Consider the following 25,621-nt stretch of genomic DNA (forward strand, 5'->3'; position numbering starts at 1 on the left):
AAAGAGTAAATGAATGAATGAATGAATTATAGAAAGCTATATGCTTCTGCACAGCCTTGAGATTGAGATGCAGAGCTGATTTTCTCCCTTTTGCACCTTATTTACATTTCTACTTGAAATGTAACTGTTTTAATTTTATACTGAGCAAGGACAATGGTATTACTTTAATATTGAGAAAAACCTGGACTATGCGGTGTTCGGTTTATTTATTTTTAAGGTTTGGTCTTATCACTGGGGAAAAATGCAGACACAGATAATGGTCATACCCATCTGTAAAACATAAACAATTAAGTGATAGAGTTTATTCAAGAGATATTAATTATAGTGTTTTCAAAGGAAACTTAGGGACAATCTCCCTGGACATGTACCTGCTTGTGTGTCAGTTTGGCTTAAATCTTTGGTTTAAACAAAAAAAAAAAAAAAAAAAGGTACCTAACAGTGATAATCTTCTATATTTAAAATCAAAAGCTCTAGAATAAAAGTAGAGGCTATAATTCTGATTTTAACACAAGTTACTCAGAAGATTTGAAGTTATCATATAACTAGAAATAATATTTCTTCAACTGCTCTTAAGCTTTCCATGTAATTGTGGGTTTTCCTGCTTTCTAAAACTATGATCTATTTCATAATCACATTAATTGCATCGAGGAGGGTGAGTGAGATGGAGAACTTATTTAAATTTTCATTTCTAATGGTTTCTACTCTTCTTTTCCTTTACTCACAGAATGTTTACACAGTCAGCTTTCCTAAGCCTGGTTTTGTGGAGCTCTCCCCTGTGCCAATTGATGTAGGCACAGAAATCAACCTGTCATTCAGCACCAAGAATGAGTCCGGCATCATTCTTTTGGGAAGTGGAGGGACACCAGCACCACCTAGGAGAAAACGAAGGCAGACTGGACAGGTACCCTCACACCTAGCTGATAATGCATTTTCCCTAATGCTTATATAAAGCAGTTAACTTACTTTTATATTTTTAGTTTTGCATCATTTATTTCTGCTCTCATCTTGGCTAGCAAGGACTGAACATTCCATTTTTTCATCCTGGCCTCCTATTTCACTCGCATCATCTCCCCAGTACAATTGTCTTCTCTAGGATGTTCCTGTTGATCAGTTGCAGGTGCAAAGTCACCCTCATATTTGCACCTATATTTCCTATGGGTTTAACATATGCATATGTAAAGAGGACAGCTTAAAATATATTCACATTATCTTAATTTCTACTGTCTCCAAGTCCGACTCCTTACCAAATCTGTAGACAGTCAGCTTCGGTCCCTTAAATTTAAATGTAAATTCCTCTAAGATCATTTTCCCAGTTGCACGAGCTGAAGTAATAGTCTGTTGGGCCTGACTCGTCCCATGCTCTCTGGACACAAAGAAGGACAGAAAATGGATCTGGGAGAAAGCAAGTAGAACACAACCAACACAGACAGGGACAACTGTATCCCAATAGCATTCAAGGATGTTAAAGCCTAAAGAATATCAACCAGCCGGGTGTAGTGGCCCATGTCTGTAATCCCAGCACTTTGGCAGGTCGAAGCAGGAGGATCGCTTGAGCCCAGGAGTTTGAAACTAGGCTGGGCAGCATGATAAGACCCTGTCTCTACAAAAAATTTTTAAAAATTAACTGGGCATGGCGGCGCACGACTGTGGTCCCAGCTATTCAGGACTGCTATTCAGCTGTTCACGCCACCACACTCTAGCCTGGATGACAGAGTGAGACTCTGTCTCAAAAATTTTTTTTAAAAAGAGTATCAATTTTGCAAGGACATAAACTTTAGTATTTATATCCCCTGTCCGTTTGATTCTGTTAAAAGCAATCCCTCAACTGCCCAGATTTAAGCATCATACCTCTTATTGCCTTGGTATTCTTTAATATCTTCAACCACATTTTTTAAAATGTAATTTTCCATTTAATCTAGTTTTTCTCAGTGAAAGGGTTCATAGGAATTATTTTGTCTGCCTTGACCAAAAGAACACAATGCTCTACAAATATATCCTTAAGTACGCACATACCCTTGTAAACCAGATCATGTTATTTGTGATTACGTTTTAAAAATCAATTTTAGTATGTAACATTTAGTGTTCAATCATATTATGTAACAAATCTTATTTATTTTTCTAAAAAATACAAAGCCCACACAAAATATTTACAAATAGAACCCAAAGATGTATAACCACGAGTAACTTGGATTATTTCAGGAATGCAGAAGTGGTTTAATATTAGAAAATCAAAATATTGGCCAGGCACAGTGGCTCACGCCTGTAATCCCAGCATTTTGGGAGGCCGAGGTGGGTAGATCACAAGGTCAGGATTTCGAGACCAACCTGGCCAACATAGTGAAACCTTGTCTAATTTGTATTCTAAAAATACAAAAAATTAGCCGGGCATGGTGGCAGGCGCCTGTAATCCCAGCTACTTGGGAGGCTGAGGCAGGAGAATTGCTTGAACCTGGGAGGCCGAGGTTGCAGTGAGCCAAGATTGTGCCATTGCACTCCAGCCTGCGTGACAATGCGAGACTCCGACTCGAAGAGAAAAAAAAAGAAAATCGAAAAATAATATAATCTGTCAATAGATAGTAAAAACATTTGGTAAAATTTAACAGTCATTCATGATTTTAAAAAAATACTTAAGTAAACTAAGAGGAAGGAACTTCCTTAACCATCTATAAAAAAAAAAAACTATAACAAGTATTCCTGATTTAAAAAAAAGACATTATAAACATTTGCTATAAAATCAAGCCCAAGAAACAGATGACTATTTTAACTGCACTGATCTTAGCTAGCATAGTAAGAAAAGAACAAGTAAATATAGCACAAGAACAAGAACAAATATATAATTTAAGAGTTATTATAACAAAATAGACATAAAGCCCATATGGAGAAAATTATGAAATTTCATTGAATGATACCAAAGTATTTCTCAATGATTATAGTCAATAAATTGGTATAGTCAACATGTTAATGAAGATATTAAAGACTCAATATTAAAAATGTCATTTCTCCCCAAAATGATATGTAGATTCAATTATAATAAAAATATCACCTTATTTTTCTATGAATCATGACAGCTTATTCTAAAATTTATATCAAAGATGAAATTCCTAGAATAGAAGAATAGCATAGTTGGGGCTGTTCCACCAGATATCAGCACATTAGAAGGTAAAGTTTTGTATTGTGGAACCATCATGTTAATTCATGTATAACTGTGCAAACAGAAAAGAATTGAGAACCCTGAAAATACACAAGCATAGATGGAAACAACATTTGACAATAAGTGGCATTGCATTTCATTAAAAAGAAAAACAGTGAACTGTTCAGTGAATGATTTCAGGGCAATTGGTTATTCATATGGAAAAGATGAAACTAAATTTCTTTTTCATATCAAACCAAAAAATAAATTCACAATAAATTAACGTCTTAAATATGGAAGGATAAAAATCTTTAAAATTCTTAGAAGAAAATATACCAGGATTAACTTTTGACCTTTGGGAAAAGAAGACTTGATTGAACAAAGCAAGATTATAAGTGGAACTGCATTAAAATTAAACTTTTTGGTCATCAAACAACACAAAACACAAGCCTCAGTTTGAAAATGTACAGTATGTATAATCTACAGGGAATACAGTCCTTGTCCCCAAAAGGGGAAAAGCTCACTGCAGTTTATAATGGGATGTCAAAACCATACTGGTTGCTATAGTATTAGAAAGAACATTATTGGAAAGATGTGAATCAAAGAGTGCCCTTGATCACTGCTGGTAGAAAAAGTAAATTTCTAAAGCCACTTTGGAAAACAATTTGGCACTATCTTCTACAGTTGAACATGTGCATACTCTCTAAAAGCCAGCAATTCCACTCCTGGGTACAGACCCAGATTTTTGCACATGTGCATAATAAGACATGTACAAGAATGTTTATAGAAGTATTCTTTATAATAGCAGAGAAACTAGAAACAACCCAAATGTTCATCAGCTGGAGAACAGAGAGGCAAACTGTGGCACTTTTGCATAATGGGATATCAAGCAATAAGAAAAAGGAATAAATTATAACTAAATATAACAACATAATAAATAGAAAATAAATAAAAATGAAAAATGTGCTATATGGCACCATTTTTGTAGATTTCTCATACAAGTAGCACTAAACAACATATTGTTTACAGACACATGTGAATTTCAAAAATATTTTTTAAAAGTGAGGTAACGATAAACATAAAATCCACATTTGTGGTTACCTCTGAGATGGAGAAGCAAGGAGATGGTATTAGAAAGAAACTCATAAGAGATGCAATGGTATTGTTTCTGAAATTTGGTGGTAGATTTACAGGTATTCATTTTATTGTACAGTGTTAACGCAGCTTCATTGTTTACATGTATATCACTCATACTGTGAAGAATATATCAAATAGTCATCATAAAAATATTTTTGAAGAGTAGAGGGAGAAAAGTGTTATTTCATTTCTTACTACACATGTTAAGCACTAAATAAATATAAAATACAAATGCCCTCGTAAATTTTTTTGTTTATCTTGAAAAATAAACTTTTTTCTCATATTGCAAATGATAAGCTAGTTATAATAAGAATACCAGATCAAATATCCTGAAATAGATTTCCACGAAAGGACACTTGATTCCTTCATCATTGCCAGATATTTAAACGCTACCTACTGGCTCCAAATTTCTCCTCTTCAAGACAAAAGAAACAAATGTGAATCACCAGCTTTCAGGATAGTGCTTAAAATAAAACAGATTCCTATTAAAACAATTACAATAAGAAAACACTAAGTAGTATAGTATAAAGTAAGTTAAAATGACATTTTAATGTTTTAACATTTTAATAACTCATATCTAATTTATAAAATGTCATAGTATATGCTATCTGAAGGAGGAACCAATGTTAAATAGTGTAAGTCTGTTAGACATAATTAGATTTAGATTCAGTGCTGGTTAAATTGACAAGTTTTATATTTCAAAGCTAACAGTTTTGATACCCATAGAGTTATTTGTGATTCCTTTCTGCTAAATGGGTTTGATATGTCAAACCATCCATGGGCTAAGGAATTTTTAATTGAGTGAGTAGTTTGTGATTTCCCTTTGACAGATGGTGAGCACTTATCCAGATCCTCAAAATGTTTTGTGGTGGACACGTAACTACATACATGATTTAGTAAATTATTGGAACATGATAATGTTTGATGGAAACTGTCTCTACCACCATAGATGACTCATGGAGATCTGAGCCATCACTGTGTGGCAGGTGCCCCCATACTCCACAAGAAAGGGAGAGCACGTGGCATCAGCTCTAGGGACAAGGACTGCATTCAGGCTCCCTGGGGTTCATGATGGGATATCAAAACCACACTGGTTGCTATAGTAACAGTAGCAAGAAGAAAGCAGGCATGTTTGTGGATGAAAAATTATCCCCCTTCTTTCTAAATGTGGGAGGCAGGTTACATGTTTGTGATAGCAATCTATTCCACCAGCTCAGAGAACAAATTGAAGTCTAAATACTCAGAATGCCACACGGTTGAGAGTCAGGCCTGATTCTCAGAAGCTAGCTGTCCACTTGTGAATATAAGAGAGAGGGATTTTGTTGACACCCTTTGTCTCCTGATGGGTTTTATAAGTTAGAGGACCAACGCAAGCACAGCTGTTACTTTCAGCATCACAAATCTGCTTTGCAGAGAACTGCTATATTAATATATCCACTTTCCAGATCATCTCACAAGCAAAAATGGTAAATGATTAGAAAGATATTTCCAGCTGTTTTCAAAACCGTTTGAGAAAATAAAGTCTTAATTTCTCAGGTAAGATCTCAGAGCAGACGAACCTGTGGTTCTGCCAGGGAATCTCTAAAGCTAAGCCATAAATGAGACTTCTGTTTAATTTTCAATAACCACTTGCTGTTGCAGGCCTATTATGCAATACTCCTCAACAGGGGCCGTCTGGAAGTGCATCTCTCCACAGGGGCACGAACAATGAGGAAAATTGTCGTCAGACCAGAGCCGAATCTGTTTCATGATGGAAGAGAACATTCCGTTCATGTAGAGCGAACTAGAGGGTAACAATAGCACTAAAATATTTATTATTGTAACTCAGGTGAACTTCCTTTGCTAGCATCGGTATCCATCAGTATCTGCCTGAACCTCTGTGTGTGTGGACCTACTATGCATTGCAAAAGGATACCGTAGCTTAATTCCCTCTTCTTTACTTTTCATACTTCGGGAACCTCATTTGCCTCAGCCCTTAGGCGTTCTACCCTTAACATTTTTATTCGCGCAGTTATCTCCACCTTTGGAAAAACCAAATGCATTTTCTGAAGCTATAAGTAAGAAAAATCCCTCCCTCTGCCCCTCTCAAATATTACCTCCTCAAATAAGGTACGCACACAGCGAAACACACAAATCAGCTCCACTGGAGCCAGCAGGCTTTGGCGGTTTCTATCTCATTCAGGTTCCAAAGCAGTTATGGCAGCTGCTTAGCTGTCACAGATACAGAGTGTGGCAGCAGCTGCAGGACCTACTGAGCCTATTAAGTGCATATCTTGTCCCTGTCCCCCTTCCCAAGGTTTGCAGGGTCCCTGCAGAGTGGCTTTCTGAGGGAACAGAATCAAGGGAGGGGAGGAAAATGACTGCTGCCCTGAGACTGGCCACCTTTGTACAAATCTACCAGAGCGCTTGCCCCCAGCCCTGGGCCAGGGAATTGGCTTTACTCATGACTTTCTTTAGAATGCTGCAATACTTTATACTTACTTTATTAGGAAAGTCATCTGTATTTTTCATCAAAATATTGTATGACAACTCAGAGAGATAATTAGTTTAGAAGGACAATTAGAGAAAAAGGAAACAGAAGCCCAGAGACTTCAGGGGTTCAGACCTCCAAGCCAGCAATCCATTTATCAGACTGAAGACATAGAAAAGAACTGGAAATCCAATTTGCTGAGGCCTCAAAACACAGAGGATACTTTTAAATGCAACGAGTATGAATATGTAGCAGTAGTTCAGCCAAGCCGATACTATCCTGCAGTGAAAGACCTACATTTACTAATTATCCTCTTGTGGAAAACATTTAGATAAGTAACAAAGATTTCTTAACTTCTAAGTAAATAACAAAGCTTTCCTCAGTTATTATTATTATTATTATTATTATGTAGAGGATTAGGCTGTAGGATGAATTGATACAAAGCACTCATGCAGAATGGCTACTGAGATGTTTAGAAACCATGATTGAGACAAATGAGGGATCAGTATTTGGACAAACTGAGAACTTTTACTAATCTAATAGCCAGATATTGTAGTCATGTTCTCTGAGGAGAAATGCAAACTGAATGTTCTCATTTGAATCTTAGAACGCTTTAGAATCCTGGTTTCACATGTCTTCTAGATTAGATGTTAGGCCCTTTCACAAACTTTAATTCTTTTCATTGTGGAAAGGACTTTTTAAAAGATTTAAACTTTAGCCGGGCGTGGTGGCTCATGCCTGTAATCCCAGCACTTTGGGAGGCCAAGGCAGGTGGATCATGAGGTCAGGAGTTCGAGACCAGCCTGGCCAACATGGTGAAACCCCGTCTCTACTAAAAATACAAAAACATTAGCCAGACATGGTGGTGGGCGCCTGTAATCACAGCTACTCTGGAGGCTGAGGCAGGAGAATTGCTTAAACCAGGGGTACAGAGGTTTCAGTGAGCCGAGATCGCACCACTGCACTCCAGCCTGGGCAACAGAGCAAGACTCCATCTCGGAAAAAACAAAACAAAACAAAAACATTTAAACTTTAAGGTACTTCAATAAGTAACTGCAGATTTGAGAAATTAGTAGACCAAAATCACTCAAAATGTGTTATTTTGTTGAGAAAGAATTCTGGAATTCCCAAATGCATTACACTGTTGTACCACTATGTCCTTTTAACAGGTGCTTCTTCAAGAAGGGCCTTTTATTATGCCAACTTCACAGCTGTTGACCATCAATCTAACCTTTATTTGATTAAGCTCAGTATATAGTACATCACTGGAAACTAGTCATTTAGTTAATTGGCCATATAAACAAACAGTTTTGCCATTCATTGTTAATTACAGGATAATATATTAGACATATTAGTGTGTAGTCACTGAACTCTGTGCCAACACAAGAATACATTTGCTACCATAATGGCTCATTCGGCACTCTAAGGTTAAAATGCAATCTACTCTATAAGCAAGTGCCACATTAAACTGATTAACCAGAGATCGCAAGTGACCATGAGAACTTCACCCAGAAAAAATTGCTAATGCTTTATATGCCTATTCTATGGCATGATTTGTGTCACATACTAGACAAAGATGATTTGTTTTAATTGTTCTGAATGTATGTGAGATCTGTAGTAACATCCTTTCATCACAGATGAGAAAATATTAACTAACTTGCCCAAAATCATATACTACAAATAACAGGACCAGGTATTAAATGAGATATATTTGACTTAAATACCTCCATCTATGCACAGCCAATAGATTATTCTTGCGTTTTTGTGTGACCATAAAGGTTTACATTACTAAATGTTGATTATGATGTATGATTATTAATTTGGAGATATTTGCATTATCCCAACACTTTTCAGATGATGCATGTCAATCATCATTTCTTTGCCTAAAATCCTAGACAAAATGATAGCTTTAATACCACCTCACAAAATAATTGGATTTTTACCAAATTGGGGGCCAAGCTTCTCAAGAAGCTCCTTCTCCCTTGTCCTCTGCTTCTCTTTACTCTTTCTGTCTCTTTCCTCATTCTCCTCCTCATTCTCTCTTTCCTCATTCTCTCTCCCTTCCACCCCTTCGTCTGGAAAAATCTCCCTTCAGTCACTTTGGTATCTAATTTCTTGGCACTCCAGTGACCTCTGCCTCCTATATCTGCTTTGTCCTCTGATCCTTCTCCTGGCGTCCGCCTTGGTGGCCAGCGGTTCTTACTGGACAAAAACATCAAATCCTAAGAGCCTGAAGTAGTTACTTAAGCAAACAGAACAAGCAACTGAACTGAGTTTTTCATCTGGGAAAGCTTTCTTCACACAGGTACAGAAATAGGCTAAAGGTCAGGAAGTAGGGTGAGATATTTTAGGAGTCATTTGGGGTTTCCAGAATGAGATAAAGATTTTAACACTGAAACCTAAATATTTTCTTTCTTAACATCCAAAGTATGTTCAAACAGAAAAAAGATTAGATTTTATTTATTATGTAAATTACAAACGTTTGGACACTTCTCTTAATATCTTCTTCCACGTATGCAATCCAATTGATATGGTTTTAAAAAAAATCTTAAACCCACAGTCCAAACAAATAAGAAATAGGGTATAAGTAATCAAGTAATTATGAAACTCTAAGAATCAGCCATTGAAACTGTAAAAAAAAAAAAAAAAAGCTGACCTATTACAATACTAAAGTAATACAAAGTTTAATGTACCTTTTTGCATATAGTAGGCCTCAGTAAAAAGCTGTTAAATAAATACTTTCTAAAAATGGAAAACACACCAGAATCATCATGGGCATATTGGCAATGTCCTTCTCAATAAAAACTAAATAAATGATCTAGATTTGATGTTCCTAAAAGGTAAAATAGGAGCAGGATTTAGCTATAGTTTTCTAGCAATGCCCTTATTAAGTAATACAGCCTCAGGGCAATCCCTTAATTAATATTTTCTGCTGTTTGAAGTAGGTATTTTTATCTCCATCTTATAAATGAATGAAATGGACCTGAGCATGATTAAATAACTTGCCCAAGGTCACACAGCTAGTAAGCTTCCACACTAGTACTTAATTCCAGTATGTTCCTCCTGAAAGCCCACACTCATTCTCCATCACCACCCTGTGAATTGGTTTAAAAAAAAAGGGGGGGGTTAGTATGATGGTCCTTGTGGCAGAACCAGACTACAGAGAGAGGCTACACCAGAAAGAGGAAGGCCTCTAGCTTTTTAAAATTCTAATCAAGAACAGAGATTTACTCTCCTTGGACAATCTTTAATAGAGGCTTATATCCCTCATTAAAACCCTTAGGAGCCCTGTGATATCATGTTGCTAAGAGGCTGCTTTCAGCTAAAGGGGAAAAAGAGTGTAGGGGAGGGGCTTCTCAGTGAGTCACACATACCCGGAAGTGAGTGGTTTTCTGAAATTCTCGTCTCAGAAAACCACCGACACTCTTAGCAAGGAAGCTGAACCTCCTGGGTTTTGCCAACACATTTTTCCATAGTTTGGTAAAGAAAGAAACCTCAAAAGTATGTCATTTCCCCCTATTTTCTCTTTGAAACTAAATTTTACCAGTCCCTTCTTCACCCCCTTAACAGTGACATTTTGAGCCACAGCGAAATCCATTTTTTGTCCATTTCTCTTACTTTTGAATTCTCTTACTTGTAAAGTGCCAATTCAGAGCATCTTTACCCTGGCTTATTGTTTTTTCCAGTTCTACATGTGGTTTTTCTTCTTTATAAAATCAAGTAAGAGGGCACTTTAGGACTGAGGTTTCCACCCAAGTACTTTGGTTTTCTCTCCAGATATGAAGTAAGTTTTCAGTAATCCATTCATGATCCTCGGGCTAGTGACTAATGCTTATGACTAATAGCACCATGATGACTGTTAAGACCGAAACTCAAAACTTGCTTCCGGAACAAGAGAGAAAATGTCTTTGGTCATTTTCATCAGAACTCTTTGTCTCCTTCTGATTCTTGGCCCAGGGATCCAAGGATTGTTGTAAATAAGTAGCATGAGGTTCTCAATTAGCAATGTGTGAGTTATCTCTCACAAGCAAATTAGGGAAATTAATGAAACAGCCACTAAGAAAAATCATTGCAAGCAACAATTAGCAGGGTGTTCTTGCCTGCCTCTTCTATTCAAAAGCCATCAGCTACATTCTTTATAAAATGTGCTTTAAGTATTTGCTGTTGATTCCTGCAATCTAAGCTCTCAGGAGCATGGTTTGTCCCCTAGCAAGAAGATAATAGCCAGCACAACCCAAGAAAGACCCCATGCTATGCTAAACCCACCGATCCTTATACAATTAGACATTACTGCACACTACAGAAGCCTCAGTTCTCACAGGCTCATGCTTTGGGCTGCACAGCGCTGTTGTCAGCTCCACCAGAGGCTAATGTTGCAGCGCATCACGACCTGGTTTCAGTAAACTTTCAGGAAGAGTGAACGAGGGAGTCATGGGATGAGATCCTGAGAACAGCGTTTGCTTAGTGTAGAATTCCTAACCATCCGATTTTGGCTCCCTTAAAAGCTATGGTTGAGAGGGGTGAAGGCTGGTAGGAAAGAATTTGATTTCCAACTGTATTGAATGAGATGCGATTTATACTTGATTATTTTTAATATTTTATCAGCATCTTTACAGTTCAAGTTGATGAAAACAGAAGATATATGCAAAACCTGACAGTTGAACAGCCTATTGAAGTTAAAAAGCTTTTCGTTGGGGGTGCTCCACCTGAATTTCAACCTTCCCCACTCAGAAATATTCCTCCTTTTGAAGGCTGTGTCTGGAATCTTGTTATTAACTCTGTGTAAGTGGATCTCCTCATTACTACTATTGATTTTTTATTTTTATTTTTATTTCTTGGTATCGGGGTCCCAATGCATCTACATTGTCTACAGCTATGCAGGGGAGGAGGGAAACAGTGAGGATCTTCAATTCAGACTGAGAAAAGCACACTAATGGACTTAAAAAGGCATGCAGGGATCGGGCTTAATTGGAAGGAGGCAAAAAAATGAAAGTAAAAAAATCTTATTTTATTACATTCTATTAGCCCCATGGACTTTGCAAGGCCTGTATCCTTCAAAAACGCTGACATTGGTCGCTGTGCCCATCAGAAACTCCGTGAAGATGAAGATGGAGCAGCTCCAGCTGAAATAGTTACCCAGCCTGAGCCAGTTCCCACCCCAGCCTTTCCTACGCCCACCCCAGTTCTGACACGTGTAAGTGTTTATATTATCCCCATTACTTTCTAATTTTTACCCAGTATTCTGAGTCATTTCAGAAGGAAGATTATTCAGGATATCTAGTACACTCAGATATTAGAATTGAAAGAAATATAACCTGTCTATCAAAACCTATTCTTACATCTTCGTTGAATGACTTACCTATATTTCCTCCTTCAATTTTGTTTACGAAACAGTACATTTTCAGTTGAAATGTTGGAAAACACAGAAATATCCAGAATCATGAATAAAAGCCACCTCCATAATACCATGACAGAGGCAACCATGTTGGTTTTCAGGCCCTTTTATCTGCATAGTAGATGTCCTACCTTGTATATAATTTGGTGTCCTGTTTTTAGAAACTAGTAATACACCACTAAAATGATTTCTAGGCCAGGCACGGTGGCTCACGCCTGTAATCCTAGCACTTTGGGAGGCCAAGGCAGGCACATTGCCTGAGCTCAGGAGGGCAACCACATTGAAACCCCGTCTCTACTAAAATACAAAAAAAATAGCCTGGCATGGTGGTGTGTGCCTGTAGTCCCAGCTACTCAGGAGGCTGAGGCAGGAGAATCGCTTGAACCCAGGAGGCGGAGGTTGCAGTGAGCCGAGATCACGCCACTGTACTCCAGCCTGGGCAACAGAGCGAGACTGCATCTCCAAAAAATAAAAATAAATAAATAAATAAAAACTGTATCTAAACATCATATAAATGTGTATATCTAATACGATTTTATGTTAAGTATATACACACACAGAGACACACAAGTATTTTATAGTATTGGAGGTCATATAGCCTTGATTAGAGCATGGGCTCAAGTCAGACTTCTGGTGTTCAAATCCCAGCACTGTAACCGACCATCTGTGTGAATTTGGGAAAGCTACCTATCCAATCTATTTCTCAGTTTCCCATCCAAGTACTAGCCAGGCCTAACCCTGCTTAGCTTTCGAGATCAGAAAAGATCGGATGCTTTCAGGGTGGTTTGGCCGTAGACTATTTCTGTTACCTCATTTGTCAAATGAGGATATTAACAGCACAGACATCAAAGACTTTTTGTATCAGAGTTTTAAAAGATAATGTTTGTTAAATGACTCAGATATACTGAACGTTTAATAAATGGCATAAGTACTATATAGTAATGATAATAATGAGTACTTTCACCAGCCCAGGGCTAAACAATTTTCATTCAATATTATATGTAATTCTCATAACAGCTCTGTAAAATATAGTCTTTCTACTTTTAGTCGAATTAATAAGAATTAGCTATCTTAAGCAACCAACCCACTCACACCACTAGTAAAAGGCAGAGTAAGAATTTTATTCTAGCGAGTCAGACTCCAAAGTCTGACTCCTTATCTCTGGAACACTCTGCCTTTCCAATTTATTCTACTTTTAATGGACCATGGTAGGCTATTGAGAGTGTTTCCAGTTTTTCACTATTAGAAACTATACTCTGATGAGCTCCTCTATGCATCAAACTTTTTCATTATTTCCAGTTATTCTTAAAATAGATAAGTAGTTAGGAAATCATAAGGCCAAAAGATGAATATGTCTAAGGTTTTCAATACACATACCTGAATTGTTTCTTCCACAGGCTATGCCAATTTACATTCTTATCACCAACACAACAAAGATGGTCACGGTCACTACACTCTTTACAGCTCATGTGTTGTGGTTATATTTCATACCAGTAATGGGTGGGAAATGTTGTCTTGAGTGCAGATCTTGAAAACTCTTGAATATCTCATTCTCTTCCTTAGTGTCCATGATGGAATTGGTTGAGCAATGTGCTCAACCAATAGTTATTCAATGAGAGGCCAAATAACCATCATTCAAGAAAACTGGTTATTTACTCCAAGCATCCTTTCATCCTTTGTGAAATAGGGATATTTCATCTATCTTGCCTACAGCATAGAGTCATTATGAAAAATCAAATGGGATAATGTATGTGGAAGTTATTTGAAAACTGGAAAAAGCATATCCACATAGACACTCTGAGGAATCCCTGCATTTGGTGAATAACTACTATGTGTCCAGTACTCTGCCAGGCATTTCATATCTGTTATTCCATTTGATCCCCACCCTATTAATTGTTTTATTTACATTTATTTATATTGCCGGAAGTATTATATTTCACAAAGGAAAATACCTAAGATCACACAACTAGCAAGTGGAAAGCTGTCAGTCATGTGGGGGTTAGTTCCAGGAGTTGATTTCGTCCTAAAGCATTCCTGAGACCTGCCACATGGATTTCAGAATGTTTCCTCAGCTCTTTCATAATTCAGCCACAGGCTAGATCTTTGCTTAGCAAAGGTAAGGTTAATGATCCTCCTCTTCACCATTATATACCTGAAAATCATGTGTTTCTCAGACACATAAATGCGTTTTCAGTTGAAGAATTAGAAAACATCATGAGCTGAATAAACTTTTTTGACCTTGGATCCTAATGTCCACTTATAAAAATGTTTCTAGGAGAAAACAGAGCCTAATTTCTAAGTGACTAACTTAAAATTATAAACTAAAATTGGCAAGAGCCCTAAAGATCATCTGGTCCAATCACCATCTTAATGCATGGGTTCCTTTTGTATGATACTTACAGTCTTTGCTTGAACATTTCATTGACAAGATTTTCCAGTGTTATGACAAGGCAGGCTCAAGTTGTTAGAAAGCCATTGGTTACATTAAGTTAAAACTGAGTCCCTAAAATTTCTATGTAATGATTGTATTTCTATAGGCAAACACATTACATTTATGTGTCCTCTGTCTAACATCCCTTCAAGAATTTGAAAACAGCTAAGTCTTCTCCTTCCCTAGGCTAACCATTTCCCTAGCTTAGGTATTCTTTGTATTATCTCGTTTCTAATTGTTATCCCCTCCATTATCAGTATTCTTAAATTTGAAATATTCCCTTCATAATATGGCACCTACTGCTCAAAAGGAAGTCACCAGCTCAGGAGACAGTGTGACCCCTCCCTCCCTTAATTGTTACCATATTTCTATTAATGCACCTAAGAATGTTTTAATGTTTTTCATAGATATATCATGCTACTAATTCCAAATCGGGTACCATATTCAATCAAGCAGAACCTCATGGACCTTTTTATCTACCACTAGAACGTCCTCCAGGCAGGTCTTTCAGCCTGTGCTGATTTGGATTTTTAGGGATAACCCTGCCAGCCTCCATGGATCACCTTACTTTTCTAAGTACTTACACAAACTTCATTTTATAGGGCCTCTCAAGCACATTTTTCTGTGGTATTTAGAGATCACACTTTTTCCTTTTTTCTCAAAATAAAGATACTTGCCCATCTGGGAATGGAGATTTTTACTCATTTAAGGTTCTTTTTTTTTTTTATAACCTTCTGTTCTAATTTCGATTTCCATTTCCTCTCAGCAGTGTATGTTTTAACTTTTCTGAAAACAGAGCATTCCACTTAGTAGATGAGACAGAAGCAAAAAGTTGAGTCGCATGCCAAACTGGTTGGTTTAGAAAGAATCACAGAACATTAGAGCTAGAAGATACCCTAAAGATTCCAACTCTTAACTTGCACATGAGGAAAGAAAGCCCTCAAACTTACAGCATGGCCCGGGGGTTACATACATGAGCGATAGTTGGCACTAAAACCCAGATATCTAAATTCCAACTGCTATTTCCCCTTCTTTTTTTTTTTTTTTTTTTTTTTTTTTTTTTTTTTTTTTTTTTTTTTTTGAGATGGAGTTTCACTCTTGTTGCCCAGGCTGGAGTGTAATGTCACAATCTCGTCTCACTGCAACCTCCACCTCCTGGGTTCAAGCGATTCTCCTGCTTCAGCCTCCTGAGTAGCTGGGATTACGGGCATGCACCACCACTCCTGGCTAATTTTGTATTTTTAGTAGACGGGATTTTTCCATGTTGGTCAGGCTGGTCTCGAACTCCCGACTTCAGGTGATCTGCCCACCTCAGCCTCCCAAAGTGCTGGGATTACAGGCATGAGACACTGTGCCCGGCCTATTTCCCCTTCTTTTGCACATTATAATTAGTTATGACTGTGTGGTCAGAATTAGATTTTTTAGAACTTTCCATCTCTATTAATCGTATTATATTTTAGAGTTCAGATCATGGAGCCACACATATCTTCTGTTTTAATTTGATTCCTTATGTTCTTTTTGTGTGTGTAGGGGGAAAAGGGTGTCTTCTTTTTAAAGGTTACTAAAAGTTAAAAGTTTTACAATTTATTTTATAACAAATGTTTATTAAACATCTACTAAGTGCAAAGATGAATACGATACCATCATTGCTAGTCAGAGAAAAAGAGGTAGAGTTGCTTTTTCTGCCATAGCCCTCCCACTTTTATTCCATGAATTCTGGCAGGTTACTTTTCCTTTCTAAATGTAAAATAATTAACGGACAAATAAGATAATAATATCTTCCTTCTAGGATTACTATTATGAGGGAATAAGTTGTACATTTTATGCAAAGCACCCAGCACCATGCCTGGCTCAAAGTAACATTCCATTTCTCTATTTATTCTGTTAGTTTAACTTTAACTTCTGTGTTTCTTTAACTTAATTATTCTAGTTAGTTTAACTTTTCACATTTTTAGGGTGGGTGGCAGGTGCTGGAAAAAAAGGGATGTGGTGAGTATTCAATTTTTAAGCAATTCCAAACCCTTTTATTGGTTTGATATGTAATGATACATACCTTGTAATGATGTGGTTATTAAATATGTCCTCTATAATTTTCAATTCTCACCATTTTCCATTTTTGTATCAGAATTTAGATTATTTTTTTTTTCTTGCTCTGTCGCCCAGGCTGGTGTGCAGTGGTGCAATCATGGCTCACTGCAGCATCAACCTCCCAGGCTCAGGCGATCCTCATGCCTCAGCCTCCTGAGTAGCTGGGACTACAGGTGCATTCAACCATGCCCGGCTAATTTTCGTATTTTTAATAGAGATGGGATTTCACCATGTTGGCCAGGCTGGTCTCGAACTCTTGGGAAGTGATCCACCTGCCTCAGCCTGCCAAAGTGTTGCGATTACAGGCATAAGCCACCACGCCTGGCCCAGAATTTAGCTTTTTAAGAGTTATTTAAGAACTAAGACTTAAAAGTTAACTCCTGAAGTGAGAACTGCCTATTTATGAGCTCCATATTTGTGCTAGCACAGTTGACAGAAAAGATCTCCTATTCTCAGTGCCCTTCTTTTTCTTCTTTACACCCATCACACCCAATCCTGCCAGCAACTTACAGCATGAGGACAACATTCACTATACTACAGGGCAATGTAAGGATGTCTTGAGAAAGCCCTGCCCTGTGAAATGGATTATGTCAATCTTATGATTAATTCATGTTGAACACGCTAGATTAAAGAGCATTTCATGCATATTATCTCATTTGATATTACGGTAGCTTGTCTTCTCTTTATACTTCTCTCTTATTCTTTAGCCCATTGAGAGCTAGAGAAAACATTTCTACATGTTCTATTTGTGGATATTTTTCATGGAGGATGGCAGGAGGTAGAGGTAGATAAGAGGCTGAACTTCAAGTATACAGAAATTTGTTGACATGTGGAAACGTGACAAGTTCTCTGCAAGTATGTGCGCTGTTTATACCAAGTCTTTTTAACAAGGATAGCCTGTGTGGATTTGTAGATAATGAGCTGGCTGCATTCTTTTACTTGAATTTTATTGAAGAGTTCAGCCGTAAACCTCACAGTTTAAAATGTGAAAACTAAGAAAAACAATACAAGTAGCCATGGAGAGTTCCTGTACTGATGATCTCTCCTTGGGATTTGGGGAAAAGAAGTGAGCAGAGAAGGAAAGAATAGAGGAAAGGAAAGTGATATCCCTAGCAGCTTTAGTGCTACACCTTTAAGAGCTAAGTACAGTCAAGGCCAAAGGATAAACTGATTGGATACTAATATGTATTTAAAGAGAAAACATACATTTTCCACTTATCAAGGAATCCCTGTTTAGACATTAATGTATAAATATTACTGTAAATGCCCAAGACCCACCAAAAGAGTTTAAGTGCAGTATTAACAATAATTCAGTTTCTCAATAAACATCTTGAGTAGGGCTTTTATATTTTAGAAGATTAAAGTCAGTGCTATAAAAAGTATCTTCCACTTATTCATCCATAAAGAAAATCATGACAAATAAGCATCAGATGTGATTTTAGCCCACATTTATTAGAGGAATTAGTGACTCATGAAAGAAGAAAATTATGCAATTTCTATGATGATTCATTGTTTGGTGCTTTCAAGAACAAAGATGCCAGTTTTGATGAATGTAATATAAATCTCTGCTCAGGACCTAGGAAATTCAAGAGATGCTTATCAACAAATCATACGCACTCCTGAATCTAAGAACTCATTTCCAAATGTCAGCCACCAATCTGCAGTTAGAAAAGACCATTGCTTTATTCTGACCTGAAGTTAAATGAGTGACAGTGTGAGGGTGAAAACGTTTTAGCCCCGTTACTAATTTGGTGCACTATTTACTTCCCTAAACAAGGCTTTGGGAAGCATGGCTTCCTCCATAATTATTCCCAACCACATCACTGCTCTAATCGACAGGTGCACCACCACGTGAGACTCCCCACCCAAGTCCTGTCTGCCTGCAACTTGTAACCTGCCAAGCAAAGGCAAATGAAAAACAAGCATATCTGTCCTCCTTTCATACCCCATTTTCCCCATTATCTATTTCTGGTACTTTAAAAAGTCCCCACAAGGTGGCAGAATTGTAACACGTTGAGATTGATGAGCCTCTACTGAGACGGTGAATTTTTTTTTTTATTATTATTGTTGTTTTAACACATTTGAGAGATTAGTGTGTCCAAAACAACACAGGTAAAGCATCACATCCATAGAGATGAGGACGCCTTCAAGTATACACTAGCTTAGAAAAAGGATGATTCATCTTGCAGTGACCATTCTTTAAAAGTTCCTTAAAATTACCTCATTAGATCTTTTCTCTTACCCTTTTTTCTTAGCTTAGATTTCAGGGGCAAGCAGAGTTGAAAACATCCTTAGTGATAAGATCATTTTATTTCTGAGCAAAGCACAGGGCAGTTTCTGTTCCATCTCACTTGCTCCCCCTTTAAAATGCTAGAAGGAAAAAAGAAGCTTGAGCAGCTGTATAAGCAGCTCCACCCACTGTGGGACATGAGGCAGAAGGAAGAGAAGAGGAAGCCACACCAGGCAAAGCAGTAAACTGGTGCTGCCCTGAAACCATCATGTTTTTTTCTTTTTGAGACAGGTTCTTGCTCTACTGTCCAGGCTGGAGTGCAGTGATGCAGTCATAGCTCCCTCTAACGTTGAACTCCTGGGCTCAAGCGATTCTCCTGCCTTGGCCTCCCGAGTAGCTGGGGCTTTCATCATGCAACAACATGCCCGGCTAATTTTTTATTTTTTTAATTTTTTTTTGTTGTTGTTGTTCTTTTGGAGAGACGGAGGGGGCAGGGGTCCTCACTTTGTTGCCCAGGCTGGTCTCAAACTACTAGCCTCAAGCGATCTTCCTGCCTCGGCTTTCCAAATGCTGGGATTACAAACATGAGCCACCACGCCCATCCCTTACACCCATCAGACTTGGTTTCGGTTTACCCAAGGAAAAGTGATGCAAGGAAGACATCCTTTAACCAAGCAAGGGGGAGATCGAGATTTGTACAAAACACTATCAAATTAGAGGGTGGGGAATTTTTGTCCCATTGAAATTCTAAGGCACATATTTTTTAAAACCCTCTTACACCAGCACTTCTCAGTCCTTTTCCAACTGCCAGTTTAATAAAGGAAGGAGATAGAAGTTTTATTAAAACAATATCCATCCTGTTGCAAATCAATGATAGTAAACGTCACCTTGGATGTCCTCAAAAACAAAGGACTATACACCATAATGGCTTTAAACTTTGAGGTTACATGTTAGAGTGATCAGTTTGGTGCAACTCTTTTCTGTAACATTGGCTCATCTGAGAACACCGTTTTATTAAGCACTGCTTCTGCCTGCTTCTCGAGGGCTGCCCGTTGCAGAAATGGAGGATCTAATCCAGGAGGTGCTCTTCTTCCTAAATTTCAAGTGGACGTATCCTGTAATGATTCTTAAAAGAACTTTGACAAAGTCCCTGTCCTTTTCTGGTCAAAGGTTTTTTTCTAAAATGGCTTGACCAGTGCCTTGTCCATCTAGAAAATCTCATCGTATACGACGAAACAACAACAAAATAAAAACAAAGCAAAAAACTGCTGCTTAGCTGAGGACCAGTTTTGGATACACCTGTCCAGTCTACCAGCAATCAAAAAGTTCCCCATAACATACAGCTGCTACCAGGAGTGTACAACCGCCACCTTGAAAAATTTTTAAATTTTAATAGAGAAGTTATATTGACATTTACATACAGTAATTAGACGAGTGACTGTAACCGCAATATGTACATAACCCACTGGTGGTTCTCTTTGAAGCTACATGTAATTGTTTCCTAATTCCGCAGCATCCATTCACATTTTTTAATCCTTCAATTTTCAGAGCTGAGGGTGTAAAGATGTTTCAGTGAAATTCTGCCCCCAGTGGACTCACAGCAGATAGGATTATCTTAGCGATTTCTGAGGAAGACTGCAGGCTGCGCATGTTTCTCGAGGTGGTCCTCTGTCCGGGAAATATCGTGAGAGGCTGATAAAAGATCCCAATTCTATTAATAGGAGTATTCATGACCGAGATCTTAAGCTACCGAGGCCTCTCCATTCGGGCTCTTTTTGCAGGCAGCGTAATAAGAAAGGTGCCACATGCTGACTCTAAAAGAGGCCATGCAGCTGTGCGAATGAATAGCATTTTCCTGTCCTACCCGCGGGGTTTTGCATAGCTGTGTGAATTTCGGCCACAGTCTGCTCTTTGTAACTGACCATCTCCTGGGAAGCCAGAAGGGAAATACTTCCATGAAGACCAATTTTACAGCATTTCAAAACACTTCAAGCCTTTTACCTGCTGTGGCAGAGTGCTTCGTTTGACTAAGATCAAGAGAAAAGAGAACAAGGTTTTTCCTCATCAAGTAAAAATTTCCTGTGTGCTGATGAGTCATCTCTGAGGTACACTCTTCGGGAAGAACACTGTGCATCAAGAGCCTGCGTTGGGCTGCTTGAGAACCTCTGCTGAGTCAGCACTCACTGGGGCAGTGGCCCAGCCAGAGCTATTAAGTGCAGATCTTAAAAACAGATGTGTTGGTGAGAGTGTGCAGGTTATTTTCTCATGTACTGTGTGTTCTAAGAGACGTCATAAGCAGCCTGTATATCGACCTATCTTGTGAAAATAGAGAACAGGGAAAGGAATTGTGGCTTTGGTAATTTAAGGAGCCTTGATTATTTATGGAGCTGTGTGTTATGGTAGCCAAATGTGATCTACTTAGCCAGGACTGCTGTATGCTTTGCAAGGCCCAGTGCAAAATTGAAAATGCAGGGCCCCTCACTGAAAAATTATTAAGAATTTCAAGATGGTGACAGCAGAGCATTAAACCATGTGACTGCACAGCCCCGCACCTAGCTCTCCCCCTCAGCACCCTAGGAAGCTGATCTTTGAACAGTGGCAGTTGAAATGGCGTATGGTGGGTTACATTTTTAAAATGTGCTGGGTTGCCTAGCAACTGGCAAGGGCCTGAATGGGCTGACGTGCAGGTTTAGATACACCATCTTGAAAGTCTAAATTCATGGAAGCCTTCTAGTGGACTGATAATTTTCAAGAAAAAGTAATATAGTGGGAGATGGAAATGGGGAGGGCAAGAAAAAACACATTTTTCTACTCTTATAACCCAAGTGGCTAGCTTGTCATTTTCCCTGTGCGATCTTCTAAGAATAGAACTCTTCATACATGAAGGAAAAATGAAAGGGAAATTCCAGTTTTCTCAGAAATATAAATAAATTTTTAGAGGATAATGAAACTATGAGTTAATCAATAAAAATGTCTGAGCACATTCCTTTAGCAATTCAAGGGTGTGATATAAGAAAACCGATTCACACTCACTGAGCACTCGATAATAAGTACTTACTATGCAGTAGACTACAGAGATGAATAATGTATAGTTTTTATTCTTAAAGAATTATGCTAATATGTAAGAAACAATTAGACAGACAGCATCATTACCTTTTTAAAGAACAGTCCATAATCTCCTGTCTTTCTCTCCTGGGTATGTATTTCACAGGGTCCTTGTGCTGCAGAATCAGAACCAGCTCTTTTGATAGGGAGCAAGCAGTTCGGGCTTTCAAGAAACAGTCACGTTGCAATTGCATTTGATGACACCAAAGTTAAAAACCGGTATGTATCATCCTGAGACACTGGGAAAGAACCGATAAATGAGGAACTGAGTATTCCTGTTTAATCAAGTTGAATCTACTACACTTACTAATTAATGAAGTTAGCTTTTCTTTTAATTCACTGAGTACAATAGAGAATAGAATTTTATTTGTCTGAGCCTGAGGAGCCCAATTTAGGAAATCAGTAGCCCGGTAAATTCCTCATCTCTGAGAAGGTTTTACTCTCCTTTATGAAAATGCAGCCACGATCTGATACCGCTCTATTTTAGCATGAGAATGCTGTTATTTTTCTGTTTGACTTTGCGTGCTTTTGTTTCACAGTCTCACAATTGAGTTGGAAGTAAGAACCGAAGCTGAATCCGGCTTGCTTTTTTACATGGCTCGCATCAATCATGCTGATTTTGCAACAGTTCAGCTGAGAAATGGATTGCCCTACTTCAGCTATGACTTGGGGAGTGGGGACACCCACACCATGATCCCCACCAAAATCAATGATGGCCAGTGGCACAAGGTAATAGTCCCCTGGATATTGGCAGTACCCTAAGGGAATTACTGAGTGGCAGCCATCAGCATTCTCCTGGTGCCAGTATATTTTGCCAGGTCAGACACTGACTCTGGCAGAAGCTAAAAATAAAATGAGTGCCATATACAACTACCACAATCTTGGAAAATGTGCTCAGACCTGTGTAGGTTTACATTTGACCACTGACATGCCTCATCACGGTTCCATCACTGCTATATGGCCGTGGTTCTCAAACATCTACCCATAAACTGAGGCCAGGTGGCTGAAGACATTTCCACTGCTTTAAGTGAGAAACGTAGAACAACAGAGTGTGTTCACCATCAAGCTCGATGTATTCAATTTTAAGGAATAATATTTATTCTGAGATTATATTATAGCATTTTTATGGTGACTAAAAGGCCTTTCTATTATGAAATAGTATTTGCCAAAAGCAAAAGTTGGCAACACTAAAATGGGTCCCAACCCCCGGGTTTTCACAGACCACCTAACCACACAGTGGTCTGTGAAAACCAGGAATCCAGGAATCTCTGGTTGATCGTGTTTAAAGGGCTCTAAGGTATCATTTCTACTGACAGTTATTTGGAACAACTTTAAAAACGTTGGCCTTACACCCAGAAACTGGTACTATTATGGGCACAGAAGGCTCGTTTGCCAGCTTACTGTCCTCTTTGGCATGACTGCAAATAGATAATATACTGCCTGATTAAAACAAAATTTCAACATTTGTCTCTGCACCTGCGATAGCCTATTAAAGTAAAGTTTCCCTAGGTAGACCAATAAAATTTTTAATTTTCAGAGTACGATATTATTAGATGTTAGATTTGGTTAATGTTAACATACTTTGACTTGTCATATTCTAGAAAGCCAAAGAACCTTAAAAAACGCAAAGCCAACCAATTTGTTATCATGGAAATAAGAAAAGGAATCTTCATTTTTGCCGGGAGCTTATGACTAGCAAATACGGATCCAAACGAAGGAGCTTTCATTAAGATTTCTTCCATCTCTAGCTAATAGAATAATAAATATGACATTTGAGAAAAAGACATATTGTTGAACCACAATGAGGCTGGGATTAAGAAAGGGAACTTAAATACTCTAATTAGTCAAATTAATAATGGATTTTATTTTTGATGGTTTTTAAAAATTACTTCCCAAACCAGGATAGATACGTGTAAAATGAAGTGTTAAATTACTCTAATCCTGACCCAGACTCATTTTTAAACCATCATGGTACTTTAGCATTTCACAGGCTTTCACGCTCCTTTACCTAAATTCAGACTCAAGGTTTTTATACTCCAGCCAGTCTTTACACCCCTTACTTCATTCTGTCTCAGAAGATAATTCACTCCACTGCCCTAATTTCAGCCTCAGTCAGTTCTCTATCTTCCTCCCCCACTTTGTACTAATCAGATTCTGCAGAAAGAAGTGCAGCTTATTTGTACCACTCTTTCTTTAATTCTGCACAAGAAAGGCCTGTTAGGCAAAGGGATGTGGCGTATCTGAAATCGTGTTGGGAGCCCAGGCTCTTTGCTCAATCAAACTAATGCACTTTTGAAACTGTACATGAATTTTGCTGCCCACTTAATTCATGAAAGTGCTATTAGTCTGCAGGATTCCTTACAACATTCCTCCCTGTCCACACATATCCACACTTAGCAACCTACCGAGGAGACTTCAACCTAAAACTGACCCAGGAAAATTTGGTATTCTTTTGGTGATAGTAGTCATGGAAAAGACAGAATTTGAGATATTCTGTAAAATGGGTTTAACTTTCCCATATATAATGGGCTTAGCACATACTAAGCACTGTGTAAATTGTTTCAATTTTTCCTGGTAACATCGTTAAAGTCCTTATGTCTTATACTCTGCATATTTGAAATTTGTTCAGGATTGGCATTAATGACTCCTTTCTTTTTTGTAGATTACGATAATGAGAAGTAAGCAAGAAGGAATTCTTTATGTAGATGGGGCTTCCAACAGAACCATCAGTCCCAAAAAAGCTGACATCCTGGATGTCGTGGGAATGCTGTATGTTGGTGGGTTACCCATCAACTATACTACCCGAAGAATTGGTCCAGTAAATATCTGATTTCTTCTTTATTACTTAAATATGTGGCTGATTCATTTACTGATATATTTTGACTTATTAGGTAACATGGGCCCATGAAAACTGATAGGTGAGTAGGAAGTCATCTTTTCTGATAAGGGACAGAAGGGTTTTTTGTTTGTTTGTTTGTTTGTGTTTGTTTTGAGACAGAGTCTCGCTCTGTCGCCCAGGCTGGAGTGCAGTGGTGCGATCTTGGCTCACTGCAAGCTCTCCCTCCCGGGTTCATGCCATTCTCCTGCCTCAGCCCGGGGACTGTAGTCCCGAGTAGCTGGGACTACAGGCACCCACCACCATGCCTGGCTAACTTTTGTACTTTTAATAGAGACGGGGTGTACTTTTAATAGAGACCGGATGTACTTTTAATAGAGACAGGGTTTCACTGTGTTAGCCAGGATGGTCTCAATCTCCTGACCTCATGATCCGCCTGCCTCGGCCTCCCAAAGTGCTGGGATTACAGGCATGAGCCACTGCGCCCGGCCGACCGAAGGTTTTTTAGACAGATTAGATTACGAGAGACAATGCCACGGAACACTGAGTGGAGAACCTGGAGCCAGACTGTCTTGGTTTGAATACCTATTTAACTATTGACTGGCTGTGTGTTTTGGAGCAAGTTAATCTTTTTTTAACAAAGATTTCTCTTTTGCACAATAGGGTAATGATAATACTAAACAAAAAGGATTGCATAAAGATTAAATGAGGTAATTTATTTAAAGAGATTGGGTTGGGCGTGGTGGCTCACCCCTGTAATCCCAGCACTTTGGGAGGCCAAGGCAGGCAGATCACTTGA

At 38.3% G+C, this 25,621-nt stretch overlaps 1 protein-coding gene across 1 annotated transcript in view; it reads left to right on the plus strand.

Moving 5' to 3' along the window:
* Positions 1-25,621, plus strand: part of LAMA2 (laminin subunit alpha 2) — a 630,974-nt gene that overhangs the window by 594,606 nt on the left and 10,747 nt on the right. The window contains exons 55-61 of the mRNA XM_030809663.1: positions 725-901; positions 5,909-6,057; positions 11,343-11,519; positions 11,763-11,931; positions 22,093-22,205; positions 22,526-22,715; positions 24,649-24,804. Of these exons, the coding sequence (XP_030665523.1) occupies positions 725-901; positions 5,909-6,057; positions 11,343-11,519; positions 11,763-11,931; positions 22,093-22,205; positions 22,526-22,715; positions 24,649-24,804 (1,131 nt within the window). The remainder of the gene's footprint in view (positions 1-724; positions 902-5,908; positions 6,058-11,342; positions 11,520-11,762; positions 11,932-22,092; positions 22,206-22,525; positions 22,716-24,648; positions 24,805-25,621) is intronic.

Source organism: Nomascus leucogenys, chromosome 3, assembly GCF_006542625.1.
Source record: "Nomascus leucogenys isolate Asia chromosome 3, Asia_NLE_v1, whole genome shotgun sequence".
Taxonomy (NCBI): domain Eukaryota; kingdom Metazoa; phylum Chordata; class Mammalia; order Primates; family Hylobatidae; genus Nomascus; species Nomascus leucogenys.